This window comes from Antedon mediterranea, chromosome 3, assembly GCF_964355755.1.
Source record: "Antedon mediterranea chromosome 3, ecAntMedi1.1, whole genome shotgun sequence".
Lineage (NCBI taxonomy): Eukaryota > Metazoa > Echinodermata > Crinoidea > Comatulida > Antedonidae > Antedon > Antedon mediterranea.
Genome location: NC_092672.1, coordinates 11,586,056 through 11,603,342, shown reverse-complemented (window position 1 = coordinate 11,603,342; position 17,287 = coordinate 11,586,056). Strand labels below are relative to the sequence as shown.

At 34.5% G+C, this 17,287-nt stretch overlaps 1 protein-coding gene and 12 non-coding genes across 13 annotated transcripts; 1 reads left to right on the top strand and 12 right to left on the bottom strand.

The window, feature by feature from the left end:
* Positions 1-197: 197 nt before the first annotated feature.
* LOC140043572 (uncharacterized) lies at positions 198-9,704 on the top strand. Its single transcript, XM_072088093.1, has 10 exons — positions 198-335; positions 996-1,299; positions 1,710-1,844; positions 2,236-2,369; positions 2,993-3,086; positions 3,882-3,987; positions 4,792-4,847; positions 5,140-5,363; positions 7,044-7,344; positions 8,156-9,704. The coding sequence occupies exons 2-10, from the start codon at positions 1,008-1,010 to the stop codon at positions 8,935-8,937; spliced, it is 2,124 nt and encodes a 707-aa protein (XP_071944194.1). The 5' UTR covers positions 198-335; positions 996-1,007; the 3' UTR covers positions 8,938-9,704.
* A 4,717-nt stretch (positions 9,705-14,421) lies between these two features.
* Trnal-aag (transfer RNA leucine (anticodon AAG)) lies at positions 14,422-14,503 on the bottom strand. Its single transcript has one exon. It is a non-coding gene; the product is annotated as a tRNA-Leu (tRNA).
* A 277-nt stretch (positions 14,504-14,780) lies between these two features.
* Trnal-uag (transfer RNA leucine (anticodon UAG)) lies at positions 14,781-14,862 on the bottom strand. Its single transcript has one exon. It is a non-coding gene; the product is annotated as a tRNA-Leu (tRNA).
* A 292-nt stretch (positions 14,863-15,154) lies between these two features.
* Trnal-uag (transfer RNA leucine (anticodon UAG)) lies at positions 15,155-15,236 on the bottom strand. Its single transcript has one exon. It is a non-coding gene; the product is annotated as a tRNA-Leu (tRNA).
* Positions 15,237-15,339: 103 nt separating this feature from the next.
* On the bottom strand, positions 15,340-15,421 carry Trnal-uag (transfer RNA leucine (anticodon UAG)). The gene has a single exon. It is a non-coding gene; the product is annotated as a tRNA-Leu (tRNA).
* A 283-nt stretch (positions 15,422-15,704) lies between these two features.
* On the bottom strand, positions 15,705-15,786 carry Trnal-uag (transfer RNA leucine (anticodon UAG)). Its single transcript has one exon. It is a non-coding gene; the product is annotated as a tRNA-Leu (tRNA).
* Positions 15,787-15,889: 103 nt separating this feature from the next.
* On the bottom strand, positions 15,890-15,971 carry Trnal-uag (transfer RNA leucine (anticodon UAG)). The gene has a single exon. It is a non-coding gene; the product is annotated as a tRNA-Leu (tRNA).
* Positions 15,972-16,074: 103 nt separating this feature from the next.
* On the bottom strand, positions 16,075-16,156 carry Trnal-uag (transfer RNA leucine (anticodon UAG)). Its single transcript has one exon. It is a non-coding gene; the product is annotated as a tRNA-Leu (tRNA).
* A 103-nt stretch (positions 16,157-16,259) lies between these two features.
* On the bottom strand, positions 16,260-16,341 carry Trnal-aag (transfer RNA leucine (anticodon AAG)). Its single transcript has one exon. It is a non-coding gene; the product is annotated as a tRNA-Leu (tRNA).
* A 103-nt stretch (positions 16,342-16,444) lies between these two features.
* Trnal-aag (transfer RNA leucine (anticodon AAG)) lies at positions 16,445-16,526 on the bottom strand. Its single transcript has one exon. It is a non-coding gene; the product is annotated as a tRNA-Leu (tRNA).
* Positions 16,527-16,803: 277 nt separating this feature from the next.
* Positions 16,804-16,885, bottom strand: Trnal-uag (transfer RNA leucine (anticodon UAG)). The gene has a single exon. It is a non-coding gene; the product is annotated as a tRNA-Leu (tRNA).
* Positions 16,886-16,989: 104 nt separating this feature from the next.
* Positions 16,990-17,071, bottom strand: Trnal-uag (transfer RNA leucine (anticodon UAG)). The gene has a single exon. It is a non-coding gene; the product is annotated as a tRNA-Leu (tRNA).
* Positions 17,072-17,174: 103 nt separating this feature from the next.
* On the bottom strand, positions 17,175-17,256 carry Trnal-aag (transfer RNA leucine (anticodon AAG)). The gene has a single exon. It is a non-coding gene; the product is annotated as a tRNA-Leu (tRNA).
* Between the last annotated feature and the right edge of the window lie 31 nt (positions 17,257-17,287).

Sequence of the window (17,287 nt, the reverse complement as noted above, 5' to 3'; positions counted from 1 at the left end):
GAAACAAAGTACAGATATTTTCCCTTTAAAAAAAATGGTATCGTCGAGAATATGTTCCCCTGGCGGACATACCGCCTGGCAGACATACCGCATGGCGGACAGTCTGCAGCAGGATCTCTATCGTTATTTTTTGGAGTAGAGCGTAGAGGGGGTAGTTTCTTGTTTATGTTTTTATATTATTTTTGTTCTCTGTACAAAACAAATGCCTGCACGTGCGTGACAAGTACATATCATATGTGTACACTTTAGTAGGGAAATGTTTTGATCCGTGAAGTGCCTTGTACTTGTAGTTTATTTGAAAATAAGCATTATTTAGAAGAGGACATCGTGTGTGGGTAGGTCAATTTAAATTATGCCATAACCGAGCTCTCTCTAGACTAATAAAGTAAGCCGAGCGGCCAGCCCCGGCATACACCACCACCGGCATACACCACCACCACCAGGCAGGGACGATTCGGATTCGGCTCGGGACGGTCCAACGGTCAAGTCCTTGTTGTTGCTCTCTGACCTTTTTTGGACAAACCCGTACCCCGAGAGGTTAACAACAGACGAGATGGTTTAAATATAATTACTAATATAAAAATATATATAGGCCTATATATCTGTGCTAGTGAATTCGGGTGGGTAATGAAAATTGACAAGGCGAATTTTTCTTCTACCACTGGCAGGCACTCCACTGGGGAACAACATTTTTACCATCCCCCCCCCCCCCTATAAAAAAAAATGCTTTAGCCTCTCGCCAGTCTAACCCTTGGTTGTGTATCAGTTCGAAGACAAGATCAAACGCAAGAAATTGCTTTTAAGGAGATCCTTGTGCAATTTAAAATCGTTCAAATGTAGTTTAAAATTAATAATAATCACTAATTTGATTTCAGATTGATGACATAATACCATTAATGCTGGGCATCCACTTAGTAGTCAGAAACAGGATACAATGAAAAACATATTTTAAACTCAGTTGTGTTTCATACAAGTTTATCATTTCATTTTGTTAGTAAACGTTAGGAATGAATGCCCAAGCTTCTGCAGATGGAGAGCCAATCCAAAATGGTGCTGGAAAATATGAAAGAGAAGACATCAGACCAGATGAAGACATAGCCGCAGCAGATATCGTACCACAGGAAGTTGATGATCAATCTGTTCCATTGTTCTGCTTTATGGATTGTGAAGCATCTTCTGGGGTGCCATACAGAGATGATATAGTGGAGATTGCTGTCAGATGTTGGCCGTATAAAGAACAAGTTGAAGATTCTTTATTTTATAGTTTGATTTACACATCCAAGTATCTCTGTAAATTTGGTACGGTTTTCTATATTGAGACTAAATTTTTATAAAAAGTTTAATCTATACTGAACCTACCTACACTCATTACTTTTATACCCGGCAGAGTTTGTAATTAGGAAAGTTAATGGTTTTGGTGTATAAGAGAACACTTTTTGGTAGTCCTAAAATAATTATTATGGAACAAGCATTACAGTTCAGTAGAATTAGAAATAGAAAATAATAATTTCAGATTACCGTATCTTGGTAGAGTGCTCGATACACAAAGGTTAGGAAAGATAAAATATTTTCTTTAGAATTTTCTTTCCAGATTTCTTCCTAAGCAGAGCCAATTTCTTCCTCACAGTAATCCTGAACATAAAGCTTTCACCATCTTCCCTTCAAGAATATATAGGTGTAAAGTACTTTTTTTCTATATATTTTTTTAGCACTTAATCATGGGTTTACAAGAAAACTATTAAGGAATCAACCATATTTCAAAAAAGTCATAAGCAGCCTGCTATGTTGGTTAAAGAGAAAGGCATCCGATGCATCACAGTACTTAAATGTTCCTGTCTTCCCAGGTAAAGAACAAAATGTATTACAGTGTATATTCAAGTATAATCCTCTGGTTGAGTATAATCCCACCCCCTAATTAGGCTAAATTTAGACACAAGTCGATTGAATAATGTAAAATCAGAAATATCAGATATAATAATATGATTGGTCAGTTTTAACGATCGTATTGTTAAAGTTGAACTCAGTTTAAAATTCAACAATTGTAATCGTTAAATTGTTTGTTTGAGTGTATTTTTACCATGTTTTCCTGTTGAACCTTGTTAACTTAACACACAACTTTCCACAACTCAATGTTGACTGGAAAACAGGCTTAAACTGTCACATAACACATGTTTTTTACAAGCTAAAGTTTGTAGAATAATAATAATAATATTTCACTGTGGATTTTTCTTTTAGTCCTTCTCTGTCATGGTGGAGAAGGCTTTGACTACCTCATGCTGTTCAGCCAATTGGAACGAACAGGAATTTCCTTTCAATGTCTCAATGAAATAAATCTGCATTTTGCAGATACATTCCCGCATATGGAAATGGTAAAATAAAATGAATTCTCAATACTGTAATTAGTGTTAAACCATAGCGTAGAGCTGCAATCATAAATAAAATGTAAATAACAAAAATCCCAACCCCACCTTACAAGATGTACTGTGTAGGAAATAATATACAGGTACTGTAGGCCTACTGTAGTTAATTGGTGGCATGTTCGTGACATGTTGTGGTATCCTTTAAAGCTTTGTCTACAATATCAAACTAGTTTGACAAAAAAAAAGCGTAATGTTTCCAAATATGGTAGAAGTGATATGAAGTTATCCTGTCTATATATGATTACATCACATATTTTTGTTACATAAAGTTTAATAGTGTTGAAAAGCTTTAAAAATGTCAAACAATATGGATTTTAAAATTTTAAAAGCATTGTTTCGGTCTCGGGATAACACAAAACTTAAAACAGCCACAAATTGTATTGCTGTAACAGAAAAGAAATTGTTATGCCCACTTTTGAGAAATTGTTTGTAAACAAAATTATAATTGCATTTTAAATCTGTGGCACTTTAAATTGGCAATTTCAGCCATAAAAAATAATTATATTATTTATACTGATTTAGAAAAAAAAAAAATTTCGAACAAAATGTCAAATAAATTCTCTAACTTTCAGTATAAACTGGCAGAACATCCGCTTCTGGTTGACTGTGGTTCTTTGGGTTTAGAAAATATGGAAAAGAAGTGGTTCGGACCTCAACAAGATAAAGGTAGTGTATGTTTCTAATCATTCCTAATCAATCTTTATTTTCCAATTACAAATTAAGATGACCGACATAAAACATGTATTTTATTTTAAAGCTCAGGTACAGGCATGAATTTTAAATATAATATTTGGTTAATTGTACATAAATCAAATATTTGTAAGAGAAATCAAGACGAAAAAACATGAATTTCCCTTAATATGGTCAAATACAAAATTTGGCAAAATTATTCCATAAAAACCAGGAAGACTTTTTTTCAGTAGTTAGGTAGTTAACCTAATGTAATAACATGTCTGGTGACTCCCTAGATGGTAAAAAAAGATGGTGGATATACGGTGGATAATTTTTGCTATAGCATGAAAATAAAAATCTGAAGTTGAATAAAAATATCAGAAATGTAATATTCAAGTTATATTACCTATATTTAGTCATCTGATAAAATTTTTTACCACACCGTTTATTTTTTATAGCTTTTTAAAATGCCTCTCTATTTACAAAATTTGTGTACAAAAGAATAGAGATTTTACTGTGTAATTTGAACTATCCCCCCACTGATAAGAAAGTGCTTATTTTCAACAAGCTCGTGTAACACAAATAAAATCCAAAAAAATATGAAACATAGGGGAAACTATAGATCGATAATTATTGGAATGTATGATCAATAGAAATTTTTTGCCCGCACCTGGCCTTTAAGTAAGAACAATACAATTAATCTTATTGTTCATATTATATTCGGTATTTAAGTTGTACTGTATATAACTCATGCTAACCCATTTACACCTGTTTACTCATAATATACAGAATTCCACCATGCAGAAGTAGATGTTGAAGCAATGTTTAAATTGTTCACCCAGACACCTCTGTGTACATTCCTGCAAGACATACCAATATACAATACTACTGATTGGTAAAATTGCATCATTTTTATTTCACAATAATGATATATTAATATAGAAAAAGATTTCACCATAGGTATCCTATTAATTCCTTGTGTTTAATGTAAAAACTAGTTAATACATTTATAAATCTTACCATTATTCAACAAATCTCTGTCTGTCTGTCCGGCTTTGTTCAGAGACTAGGTGGCACATTTTTATTTCACAATAATGATATATTAATATAGAAAAAGATTTCACCATAGGTATCCTATTAATTCCTTCTGTTTAATGTAAAAACTAGTTAATACATTTATAAATCTTACCATTATTCAACAAATCTCTGTCTGTCTGTCCGGCTTTGTTCAGAGACTAGGTGGCACATTTTTATTTCACAATAATGATATATTAATATAGAAAAAGATTTCACCAAAGGTATCCTATTAATTCCTTGTGTTTAATGTAAAAACTAGTTAATACATTTATAAATCTTACTATTATTCAACAAATCTCTGTCTGTCTGTCCGGCTTTGTTCAGAGACTAGGCGGCACACAAGTTTCAAACTTGAAAACCGTTTTAATCCAAATTAGAATTGTATTTTGGTATTAAATTGTTTTAGAAGTCTTGACGTTTTGAGACGTTGGTAAATTTGTAGTTTATCGCTCCTAGAAAATTGTGGTTGGGAGATTGGAGCATCCACAGTATAAAAGTAGGCAGGGCTTAGTGTGAATTGCCGTTATGCATTACTTACCCTTTGAAAAGTGTGTGAATAATATGGGAGCTTCTGCAAAACATTCAAACGTATTTACCTTGATTTTGTAAAAATTCTTTATAGGATCGAATATTATAACGAAAGGAAGTATCACAATGAAGCAAAAAGAAATTTAGCAGGTAAAAACCTTTGTTCTGTTTTATATACAGTATATATTTATTTACATATATAAATCCAAAGGCAAATTACTGAAAAAATGACAATGCTGTGGGTACTATCAGTGGCTGGATTTCAATAGAGATACAAAAAAAAAGCGAAAAGCTAAATCAAAACGATAAAGTAAAACAGCCAGAAAAATTAGCAGAGCTTTCGGGCAACACTAGCCCTTCATCAGTGCAATTTATTTACAGTATACTATATATATTATATAAGTGTTTATGATTTCATTTCAAACAATTTCTTCATTTTCAGAAAACTTGCCATCTTCAATCCCCCATATTCAAAAGAAATTTATTATCAAAAAGCTTTTGGGGAATGGTTTGGATATGGATGGTTTAAGAAAACTTTATGAGGAATGTAGTGAACCTCATCACTTTAGGCAGGAACTGGTAGATATTACTATCAAGGGACCAATTGCATCGAAGTTAATGCAGCATTTCTATAGCCAAGGTTTAAAACAATATGGACGTAAGCAGGTAAACCTTTAAATATGTGGTTTACTTGTTTATAACTTCTAGATATATTATTAGGAATCCATGTTTTTTTTACTAAAGGCTGGTTTCATGTCGACGTAAGAAGTCAAACTTTGCAACGATTCTTGCGTTTCATACGCTTCTTACGTCTCTTACGAAAGTTGAGAAAAATTTGACGTCGTTGACCTTAGTCAAGATCGTGTCGGGCCGCAGAGAAACATCTGTAGTTATGCTGCTCCCGAAAGTTGAAATTTTGGCTGTGAAACACACGTCGTATGCTTACGTCGATTTTAGTGTTGTTACGAAAGTTGAAATTTTTTTCTTACGTCGGTCAGATTTATGACGTATTTGAAACAACATCTCTGATTGGTGTTTCTTTTTAGAGCGGGTTTTATCATTTTTCGCGCGAAATGTTGAATGTTGTTATTGTACCTGTAGCTACTCAGCAGCAGTGCAGCACACCAACATATTATTTTCAGTAGATAGGCTAGGCCCTAGTATTAGTAAAATACTTAATTAATACTGTACTAATAGGAATTGATTTGACCAAATAATCAAACTAGCCTAGGAGCCTATGCTAGTAGGCCTTTGTACTATTGTATGAATCAAAATATAAATGAATTATCCTGGCCCTCTAGGCCTAGCCTTAAATAGTTTCAAAATTTAAAAAAGGCAAATCATTTCGAGATTCCTATTATTATTAAACCTATCTAGGCCCTAGGCTAGTCATTGGCCTATGGGCCTATAAGCATATCTAATCGAGCATGAGATAGTACTACCGCAGTAAGATACCCATTATTTACAGGCCTATAATAAGAATAAATTTAACAAAACAATATAAATTATACAAAATCAAGCAAACAATTTTTTTTTAAAGTTACATAATAATATTATATTGCTTACAAAGGGGCTTTCTATATCTTATCTTGTTGCAAATGTTCATTTTCGCGACGTTTCTACCGACAAATAGAACAGAAGAATGTCGATTTCTTTGAAATGCTGATTGTTTATTGCACGTCCATAAATAAGAGTATTATATTTTGATATGAGTTGTAAACTCCCTGATTAGAACATTATTATATCGAAACTACTGTGCATTTGTAAAGTATGTATAACATCGTAAAGTGGGCTAAAATTATAGTAGTAAAAATACATATACAAATGTTATTGTCCGGCTTTATTTCACTATAAGGACATACACATTACGTCATAACTCTTTTCGCTTATTGGTTGCTTGTTACGATTGCGCTTACGTAAGAAACGTGACACAAGGGCGTTCATTCAAGCGTAAGATAACAAATCCCGGTTTCCTGTAAAATCGGAAGACAACGTTGTAACGCAACAATTGGTAGGTCACGTAAGAAACGATTTCTTAAGGGACCATGTTCAATTTAATTAATCTACTGCAGTTACTGCAATACCGCATCTTTCCACTGCAACAAAGTATGATTTTAGTTCGTCAATGCAGAAGTTTATGAGGCAGTCCAATGACTAACACAAAAGGTTTCTAAAATAAACTAAGCAAATAAACAGAAATGTATTTACTGCTGGTTCCTAAATTAAGAAAGTTTCAATTTTGCATTACTATTGCTTGTCATATGATGTTAGTTTGTTTTAATGTAGAAGTTTATGCGATGTTCGAATGATGAGTATCAATGAGATTTGTTTTCTGTTTAATTACAGTATATTGCAAATTTAAAAGACAGCATGCCATCTCCGGAGTGGATTGCTCAAAACAATACCACTGGCAGACATTTCAGGCGCTATATTGCCAACGGTCTACCACCTATTCTTCCATCTGGTGGTTCTGGGTTTGATTTTGATGATGCTACAGAACCGAGTACATCTGAGAAATTGAAAGATCTTATGCGGAGCTTTGCCATGTTCCAATTGCAAATGAACTCGGAAGCAGCAGTATCTGGAGAGTTCACGCCTTCAAGTATCCCTCAACACAACAATTTTTCTGGTGAAAAAGCATGGAAATGTAAGACATTACTTTGATTAAAACCAATATTTTGATTTTATATCTTTATTGATATATATTATTTTATCATTTATTCTGTATTTTGTAATCAGTGTACATGTAAGATCCATGTGAACCACGAACTGGCAAATATTTTAGAATAAAATGCCAGTTTGCATTCCTCATTATAATACACATACGTAAGTGTTTAATTCTTTGTGAGATTTTCTGATGTTTTCTTTGAAATTAAGTATAATAATTTAATATAATTAATTGTTATTAGAAGATCCACTGAATACTTTGATATAAAATAAAACTAGTGTACTTGTTTAAAATATGTTTTTAATTTTAATGTCACAATAGTTATTCACTTTGACCAAAAATGTGATCGAAAAAAAAAATATTTACCTGAAGAAACTGTAGTTTAACACAAAAATATTCAAATTAATAGGAAGTAAATGAGTTTTTGGTTGAATTTTAACGTTTATTATGTCTTTTTATAAGTGAAAACTATTTCTTATATTTTTTTTTCTATGGACTTGATTACATTTGTTAAAACTGCGAAATGACCCGTTCAATATCTTTTTTTTAAATCTTTTTTTTGGAATACAGTACATCTTTCATCATGTATTTGATCATTTTTCATGAATGGATTTCCAGTTCTCAATGAGCGTTCTGTGTTCTTGTAGTCACCATACCCTTGTTTTATATAGTATTTATTCCCTCATTATTACAGTGTCATAGATGTCTCTATTGATGTTGAATTAGCTAGCACATAACTAAATTTTCTGACAAGAGCATAAAAAATAAATAAATTTTATTTCACATACAGTTGATGAAAGTTTGCCTAAATGGACTGAAACTGGAAATGACTTGCAGTCTGAGGTTGTGGACAACTTTAAACCATCCCCAATACAATTTGCTCAATCACCATTAGTGTTACCAACATCAGGTAACTTAACAGAACATTCTGGTTCACTTCCACTACCAAATAAGTTTAAAGAGGGATCAGCTCCTCTGCAACCAACACCAACAACCTCGCTATTACCAACTTCAGGTTCTCAACTGGTGCAATTTCCACCATCAGATAAATCTACAGAGAGAGGTTCATTTTCTCCAAATGAGTTTAATAAAGAGTCTGCCCCTCTACTACCAATGGCATGTTCCACCAACCGGTCAGCCGCTGACAGATATAAGGAATGTTTATTAAATAGTGGAAAACATAGGAACCAAAAGAAAGGTCCATTTAAGGTTGAAGGGAAAGACAGGGTGTTTGTAAACAAACATTACAAAAACCATGAACAATTCAGATGGAAAAAGTCGACCACTTACCAACATACTGATCAGGCTGTTAATGGTAACAGTAATAGTAATGAAACTGAATTCGGTAGATATCCACCACATGATACCCATTTTGCTCAATCTATTAAAAAAGATTATAAAAATGAAAGGTTCGAAAATGGAAGGAGAAGAAATCACTGGTATGAAAATAAAAAATCTGACACAGAAAAGGAAATGTCAAAAATAAAGAATAAATCACAGGGCGATCTTAAGAAGAGTAAAATGTCTAGAGCCAGTAAAAATAGTAGTGAAGGTGTTTCAAACGAACAGTAAATTCTCAGGAGCCAATCACGGTTAAAAAAACAAAGGTGCGAGAAGGAAACAGTATTATAAATAAACAAGGTATTGTAAACACAAATAAACAGTATATATTTATAAGCAAAAACTTTATTTTTTTTTAAATGGTAAATTTCAAAAATAAAATAAATAACAGTACTGTTACGAACATGAACATATAAAATGTGTTTTACAGTATTAATTTTAATTTTCTGTAAAATAATGTATTATAATTATAAGGATTTTTATGAAGTTTGTATTTTTTTTAGCTTTATTTTGTATAGCGCACACTATTTACACATAACTATGCAATTCCAGTATTATGGTTAATTGTTCACTTTTTAGTGTTTCAGTCTTCTTTTTCTAGTTTTTGTAGCCATTAACATATATAAGCAATCTTCTTGCCTCCTGATAAGTTTAATTTTAGGCCTATTCACTTTCCCAAGAGTATAAGAACATTTCAACACAGGTTTTTAATCATTCAATGAAAGCACTCAGAAAGTACTTGACAAAATAAATACTAGGCCTACAGTACTTGGCAAAATTCTATTTTACCAAGTAACAAGTTTTAGAAACTAACCGATCGATGCTAACCACATGCCCATTGTCGTTCATTAAGACTCTCTTGTACATTTACAATTTGAACAATAAAGAACAGAATCGAAGCACATTTTATTCTCTTTTTTAAGTGTGGCCTCGCCTAGAATCTTCTTGAACGAAGGTTTACATGTTTCTGCACATTTATCAGAGACTTACTCTCTGAAACAAAAGATTTGCCTACATTAGAGATTTAAACTAATCTGGTTATTCGACGAATCTCATTTTGTTTATAAAATGTGTTTTTTTAGACCCAAATCATAACATAACCATAACCATTTATTAACCTTAAATAATTAAAATAAAACTTGGCTATGATGTGTTATAATAATGCAGACGTATTATAGGCCTACTAAATAAAGCAATGCATTTTACCACAAAATACCAGCTATTATTATCAGTTAATCCAATATAATAAGAGTTCAAAATAAGACAAAATCTACCTATACTCACCGTGAGGAACCGTAATTACGTAGCCATAACATCGGCAAGGGTTCGAGGCTCACTCGCTCCATGGTTCTGGTGGTAGAACGAGTCTTCTCGGATAAGGACTATAAACCGTAGGTCCAGTGTACACATAGCTCATGCGCACTTTAAAACCTAGTACATCTTTCGAGACGAGTAGGGGGTTACCTCGGTGTATTAGTCCACACAAACACAGCCACTGTCACACACAGCCACTGTGCAAATTGGGACTGGACCGTTTTAGAGGTGTTTACCACCTGTTGGTCCAGATCCTTCACTAACTGAGTTAGTGAGAAGTCGAATAAATAAAAAATAAAAATAATTTAACTAGACAAAACTAATAAGTAGTCCTAATTAATTTACCATAACAAGATGCACAATTAAAATGGCCGTCAGTTAAGAAAGAATGCAAATTAGGTTACACATGATGGCAACAATTTCCTAACGTTGTGTAAAGACAATTCATATTTTTTTTAAACCGTCCTAAAATTAGTTTCGTAGAAATGTTCATCTTCCGGGACATAAATGTTCATAGTAGATGTAGGACTAACCGTCTGTAGATTGGTCAACATTTCAAAAGAGATGCATTAACCAAAATATGAACTTAATAAAGTCGCCTCTCAATACAGTAGAGCAAAATAATGATGAAATGAAAACTGCTGTAGCTAGGTTGCATACCTTTGCCCTAGCACATATTTTCTCTATTAAACTGATACATGACGAAGCAGTATTTAAAATGAAAGACAGTGAGGTATTCCCGGGAGTACGTTAGGATGCAAGTACTCTTGACAAGCAGACAAGAAAATGACATTTGCTTTGTTTTAATTCACAACAGGGTCTCTTTTTATCAGGCTAGTATAGTTTCATTTTTGGAAAATGACGAGGGACGTTTTGTTCCAGAAAACATAAAAAGACAATTCATAAAAGGAAATTTAGATATAATTATCGAAGACTATTTAAAAAAAAAATCTATTTTCTAAAGTGTGTACAGAATATAGCGAAGAGATATTGAGAACAAAGTTTATTTTCACGATTATCTAAAATCGGAATAATACAACAAACATAATCACGATGGATAATACTGGTTAGAACTACTTGTTTACTTATTTATAAGTTAAATACAAACTCATCTGAAGTCAATAATCTTGGAAAGATATTAGAATCCATACCAGGTTTTCTTCGGTTTTATTATTTCTTGTTGGCATCTTGAGAAATATTAGATTGTTGAGATTTTGTACGATGGATATACTGCTGGTTATAATTTCTTTATTTTTAAATTCAAAATCTTCTGAATCTTGTACAGAAATTTTAGCAACAATACAGGGTTTTGCTTCGGTTGCTGAAAACTATTTCTTGTTGACATCGTTGAGAGTTTCTTATATAACTAGCGTAAAATAATTATTGAAGTGACTTAAGTATCCTTACCAACCATTAGGTAGACCGGGTAAGGTCTGGGTAGGCCTACATTTTCTGCAGAGTTTAGTACAATAATAAGAAAATTAAATTGTAATGCATATATTGTTGAGAATTTCTTATATAATAACTAGCGTAAAATGAATATTAAAATGATTTATTTACCCTTACCAACCTTTAGTTAGACCAGGGTAAAAGTGGGCTTTGCTGGGTAGGCCTACATTTTCTGCAGAGTTTAGTAGGCCTACAATAATATTATTTGTTCTTCAAAGTTAGTGTAGAAATCAGATGAGTCAGCTTCTCGAACTAGTTAAGATGTTTAGTTTGTCACAAGAGACAATGTTTTGTCTGCAACATCTTTCTCAATATGTACATTTTTATAATTAGATCATGTGCACCTGATGTCTCTAAAGTTGGCATTCTTCCCCTCGTTTCCGGATCCGACATGTTCTACACAGTTTTGAACATTTTCTCCTTAGGAATCGACTTTCGATAACCTCTTGGGTTTACTCTTTCAACTCAATTATGCCGTTTAATTCTGTGGAATGATATTGCGTTTACACCTGGTTACTCTATGTGTACGTGTTACTCTTGTGATGTTCAATTCGTGTAAATATCGATACAATTCTTGACACGATAACATATATATTTTTCATCTAGGCCTAGCCTTCAATGATGAAAATTATAAGCTGATTTATTGGCAACTCGTAGCGCTAGCATGCGTGTAGATATTTCAGAATGCAAACGTTCTTCCATCCCTTCCGTTTCCTATACTGAACGCAATTGAAAGGAATCACTGTGGACGCCTGATCCGTATGTCTTTGAAACCTTCTAAAAGTGTCCGTGTGAGTTTCCACTTGTTAAAGAAAAAATGTAATTAACACACTGTTATTCACATTTATATCCCAATATACCCATAGTGATAAATAAACTTGTGTTTGATAATAACTGTTATAATTTGTCATTTATTTATTTTGTTTGTTTTTAGATGTACTGGTTGGGTTGGGATGGGAAATCATTTCCAGCGAGATTGGTAGGCCTATCTCACTCTGACGTTCCTCTGTGCTCCAATGTTTGTTTTTACTTTAAAATAATATTTACTGAACGGAATAAAATGATAATTTTTATTAGCCTAGCGTCTGTCCTTTTAGGATGAATCACCAAGGCGTAACATTGGAGGCTTTACACAAATTAAATTAAAATTTACAAAATCACTCTCACCAATCGTAGACAAATTATCTTTACGTGTTTGTTTAAGGTTGAGAGGGCGTCGATACTCTAGGCCATGGACACTTCAGAAATAATCAAATAAAAATATCAAAGGCAAGCAACAAAATGCCGTATAGGGCACCTTGACATTTCGTCGCCCTTCTCGTGACCTTGACGGAAATGTGGCAACATCATTAAAAACGTACGTAAGGCATTAATGTTATGATGTATAGGCTAATTTAAACAAAGTCGGATTTGCGGGTACTGTAAATTGCTTCCGCTGGCTATGGTACTATTCTAAACAATTAGGCTATCTGATGATTGTCAAAATAGCAATTACGAATCACATAAAAGTAAATGTTACACTTTTGCTGGTGATTATATACAATTTAACTTCTAAAAAAATGTGTGCCATTCACTAAATTATATAATATTTTAATGGAATATCAGATGCGGTACACCTACAATACACAGGTCTATATTATTAAGTAATGTACTGTACATAATATTGTAGTCAGTGATTAATGGTTAATGGTTTTAAATCGGTATAACGCAAAATACAAATAGTCTCTATGCGCTGTTTTGTTTAACACAGTGTAAAAAGAAAGTGCTATACAACAGTACAACCAATAGCGAATATTTGCTGCTATATGCTAGCATGCTCAGTATTACTTTTTATATCAAAGCTAACTTGTTAATGCGCGTCTCAATTAGGATCCTATTGGTTAGTCATAAACTCATAATCATAATTGTCAATTTGCCATATTCATAGGTAATCCTTTAATTGAACTTATATGGTATTATGACTCCTTCTTGAGATGACATCATTAACAACACAACTGGTATAAAGTAGTTATGGATGGATGGACAGTTTGGCAGGATAACGCAGTCACCAGTATGATTGGTTATTATTTTCAATCAGGCTTAATTACTAAAATTACTATCTTTAAATCATTGTTTATTCCACAATCTTTAAATTTAGTTTTAAAAAAAAACTGTTTCGGTATTTCTCATGAAATTGTACGTACGTACGTTATGTAGTGAGCTGGTAAAATTATATTGGCAGCTGTGTGGGATTCGAACCCACGCCATCGAAATTACTGGTGCCTAAAACCACCACAAACCTAAGACCGCTCGGCCACACTACCTTGAATGTTTTCACATTTATTTAGAAAAAATGGTTTCGGTATTTCTCATGAATTTTTACATTATATCATTTGTACGTTATGTAGTGAGCTGGTAAAATTAGGTTGGCAGCTGTGTGGGATTCGAACCCACTCCATCGAAATGACTGGTTCCTTAAACCAGCGCCTTAGACCGCTCGGCCACGCTACCGTGAATGTTCGTTTAATTATGGTTTTGCTATTTCTCATGAATTTTTACATTATATCAATTGTGCGTTATGTAGGGAGTCGGTAAAAAAATACTGGCAGCGGTGGGATTCGAACCCACGCCATCGAAATGACTGCTGCCTAAAACCAGCGCCTTAGACCGCTTGGCCACGCTACCTTGAATGTTTTCACATTTTTTTAGAAAAAATGGTTTCGGTATTTCTCATGAATTTTTACATTATATCATTTGTACGTTATGTAGTGAGCTGGTAAAATTATATTGGCAGCGGTGGGATTGGAACCCATGCCATCGAAATGACTGGTGCCTAAAACCAGCGCCTTAGACCGCTCGGCCACGCTACCTTGAATTTTTTCACATTTATTTAGAACAAATGGTTTCGGTATTTCTCATGAATTGTTACATTATATCATTTTTACGTTATGTAGTGAGTTGGTAAAATTATATTGCCAGCGGTGGGATTCGAACCCACGCCATCGAAATGACTGGTGCCTTAAACCAGCGCCTTAGACCGCTCGGCCACGCTACCGTGAATGTTCGTTTAATTATGGTTTCGGTTTTTCTCATGAAATTTTACAATATATCACTTGTACGTTATGTAATGAGCCGGTAAAAGAATATTGGTAGCGGTGCCATTCTAACCCACGCCATCGAAGTTGCTGGTGCCTTAAACAAGCGCCTTAGACCGCTCGGCTACGCCACCTTGAATGTTGTCACATTTATTTAGAAAAAATGGTTTCGGTATTTCTCATGAATTGTTACATTACATCATTTGTACGTTATGTAGTGAGCTGGTAAAATTATATTGGCAGCGGTGGGATTCGAACCCACGCCATCGAAATGACTGGTGCCTAAAACCAGCGCCTTAGACCGCTCGGCCACGCTACCTTGAATGTTTTCACATTTATTTATAAAAAATGGTTTCGGTATTTCTCATGAATTTTTACATTATATCATTTGTACGTTATGTATGGAGTCGGTACAAAAAATACTGGCAGCGGTGGGATTCGAACCCACGCCATCGAAGTGACTGGTTCCTTAAACCAGCGCCTTAGACCGCTCGCCCACACTACCTTCAATGTATTCACATTTATTTAGAAAAAAAATGGTTTTTGGTATTTCTCATGAATTTTTACATTATATCAATTGTGCGTTATGTAGGGAGTCGGTAAAAAAATACTGGCAGCGGTGGGATTCGAACCCACGCCATCGAAATGACTGGTGCCTAAAACCAGCGACTTAGACCGCTCGGCCACGCTACCTTGAATGTTTTCACATTTATTTAGAAAAAAATGGTTCGGTATTTCTCATGAATTGTTACATTATATTATTTGTACGTTATGTAGTGAGCTGGTAAAATTATATTGGCAGCGGTGGGATTCGAACCCACGCCATCGAAATGACTGGTGCCTAAAACCAGCGCCTTAGACCGCTCGGCCACGCTACCTTGAATGTTTTCACATTTATTTAGAAAAAATGGTTTTGGTATTTCTCATGAATTTTTACATTATATCATTTGTACGTTATGTAGTGAGCTGGTAAAATTATATTGGCAGCGGTGAGATTGGAACGTTAACCCACACCATCGAAATGACTGGTGCCTTAAACCAGCGCCTTAGACCGCTCGGCCACGCTACCGTGAATGTTCGTTTAATTATGGTTTCGGTTTTTCTCAATAAATTTTACATTATATCAATTGTGCGTTATGTAGGGAGTCGGTAAAAAGATACTGGCAGCGGTGGGATTCGAACCTACGCCATCGAAATGACTGGTGCCTAAAACCAGCGCCTTAGACCGCTCGGCCACGCTACCTTGAATGTTGTCACATTTATTTAGAAAAAATGGTTTCGGTATTTCTCATGAATTGTTACATTACATCATTTGTACGTTATGTAGTGAGCTGGTAAAATTATATTGGCAGCGGTGGGATTCGAACCCACGCCATCGAAATGACTGGTGCCTAAAACCAGCGACTTAGACCGCTCGGCCACGCTACCTTGAATTTTTTCACATTTATTTAGAAAAAATGGTTTCGGTATTTCTCATGAATTGTTACATTATATCATTTGTACGTTATGTAGTGAGTTGGTAAAATTATATTGGCAGCGGTGGGATTCGAACCCACGCCATCGAAATGACTGGTGCCTAAAACCAGCGCCTTAGACCGCTCGGCCACGCTACCTTGAATGTTTTCACATTTATTTAGAAAAAATGGTTTCGGTATTTCTCATGAATTTTTACATTATATCATTTGTACGTTATGTAGTGAGCTGGTAAAATTATATTGGCAGCGGTGGGATTGGAACCCACGCCATCGAAATGACTGGTGCCTTAAACCAGCGCCTTAGACCGCTCGGCCACGCTACCTTGAATTTTTTCACATTTATTTAGAACAAATGGTTTCGGTATTTCTCATGAATTGTTACATTATATCATTTTTACGTTATGTAGTGAGTTGGTAAAATTATATTGGCAGCGGTGGGATTCGAACCCACGCCATCGAAATGACTGGTGCCTTAAACCAGCGCCTTAGACCGCTAGGCCACGCTACCGTGAATGTTCGTTTAATTATGGTTTCGGTTTTTCTCATGAAATTTTACAATATATCATTTGTACGTTATGTAATGAGCCGGTAAAAGAATATTGGTAGCGATGCCATTTTAACCCACGCCATCGAAGTTGCTGGTGCCTTAAACAAGCGCCTTAGACCGCTCGGCTACGCCACCTTTAATGTTGTCACATTTATTTAGAAAAAATGGTTTCGGTATTTCTCATGAATTGTTACATTACATCATTTGTACGTTATGTAGTGAGCTGGTAAAATTATATTGGCAGCGGTGGGATTCGAACCCACGCCATCGAAATGACTGGTGCCTAAAACCAGCGCCTTAGACCGCTCGGCCACGCTACCTTGAATGTTTTCACATTTATTTATAAAAAATGGTTTCGGTATTTCTCATGAATTTTTACATTATATCATTTGTACGTTATGTAGGGAGTCGGTAACAAAAATACTGGCAGCGGTGGGATTCGAACCCACGCCATCGAAATGACTGGTGCCTAAAACCAGCGCCTTAGACCGCTCGGCCACGCTACCTTGAATGTTTTCACATTTATTTAGAAAAAATGGTTTCGGTATTTCTCATGAATTTTTACATTATATCATTTGTACGTTATGTAGTGAGCTGGTAAAATTATATTGGCAGCGGTGGGATTGGAACCCACGCCATCAAAATGACTGGTGCCTTAAACCAGCGCCTTAGACCGCTCGGCCACGCTACCTTGAATTTTTTCACATTTATTTAGAACAAAT

Bases quoted from the DNA above. Each gene is read 5' to 3' on its own strand.
- LOC140043572 (XM_072088093.1), top strand. From the start codon at position 1,008: ATGAATGCCCAAGCTTCTGCAGATGGAGAGCCAATCCAAAATGGTGCT. The intron at 4,848-5,139 runs GTAAAAACCTTT...CTTCATTTTCAG, and splicing joins AGCAAAAAGAAATTTAGCAG to AAAACTTGCCATCTTCAATC. The intron at 5,364-7,043 runs GTAAACCTTTAA...GTTTAATTACAG, and splicing joins AACAATATGGACGTAAGCAG to TATATTGCAAATTTAAAAGA.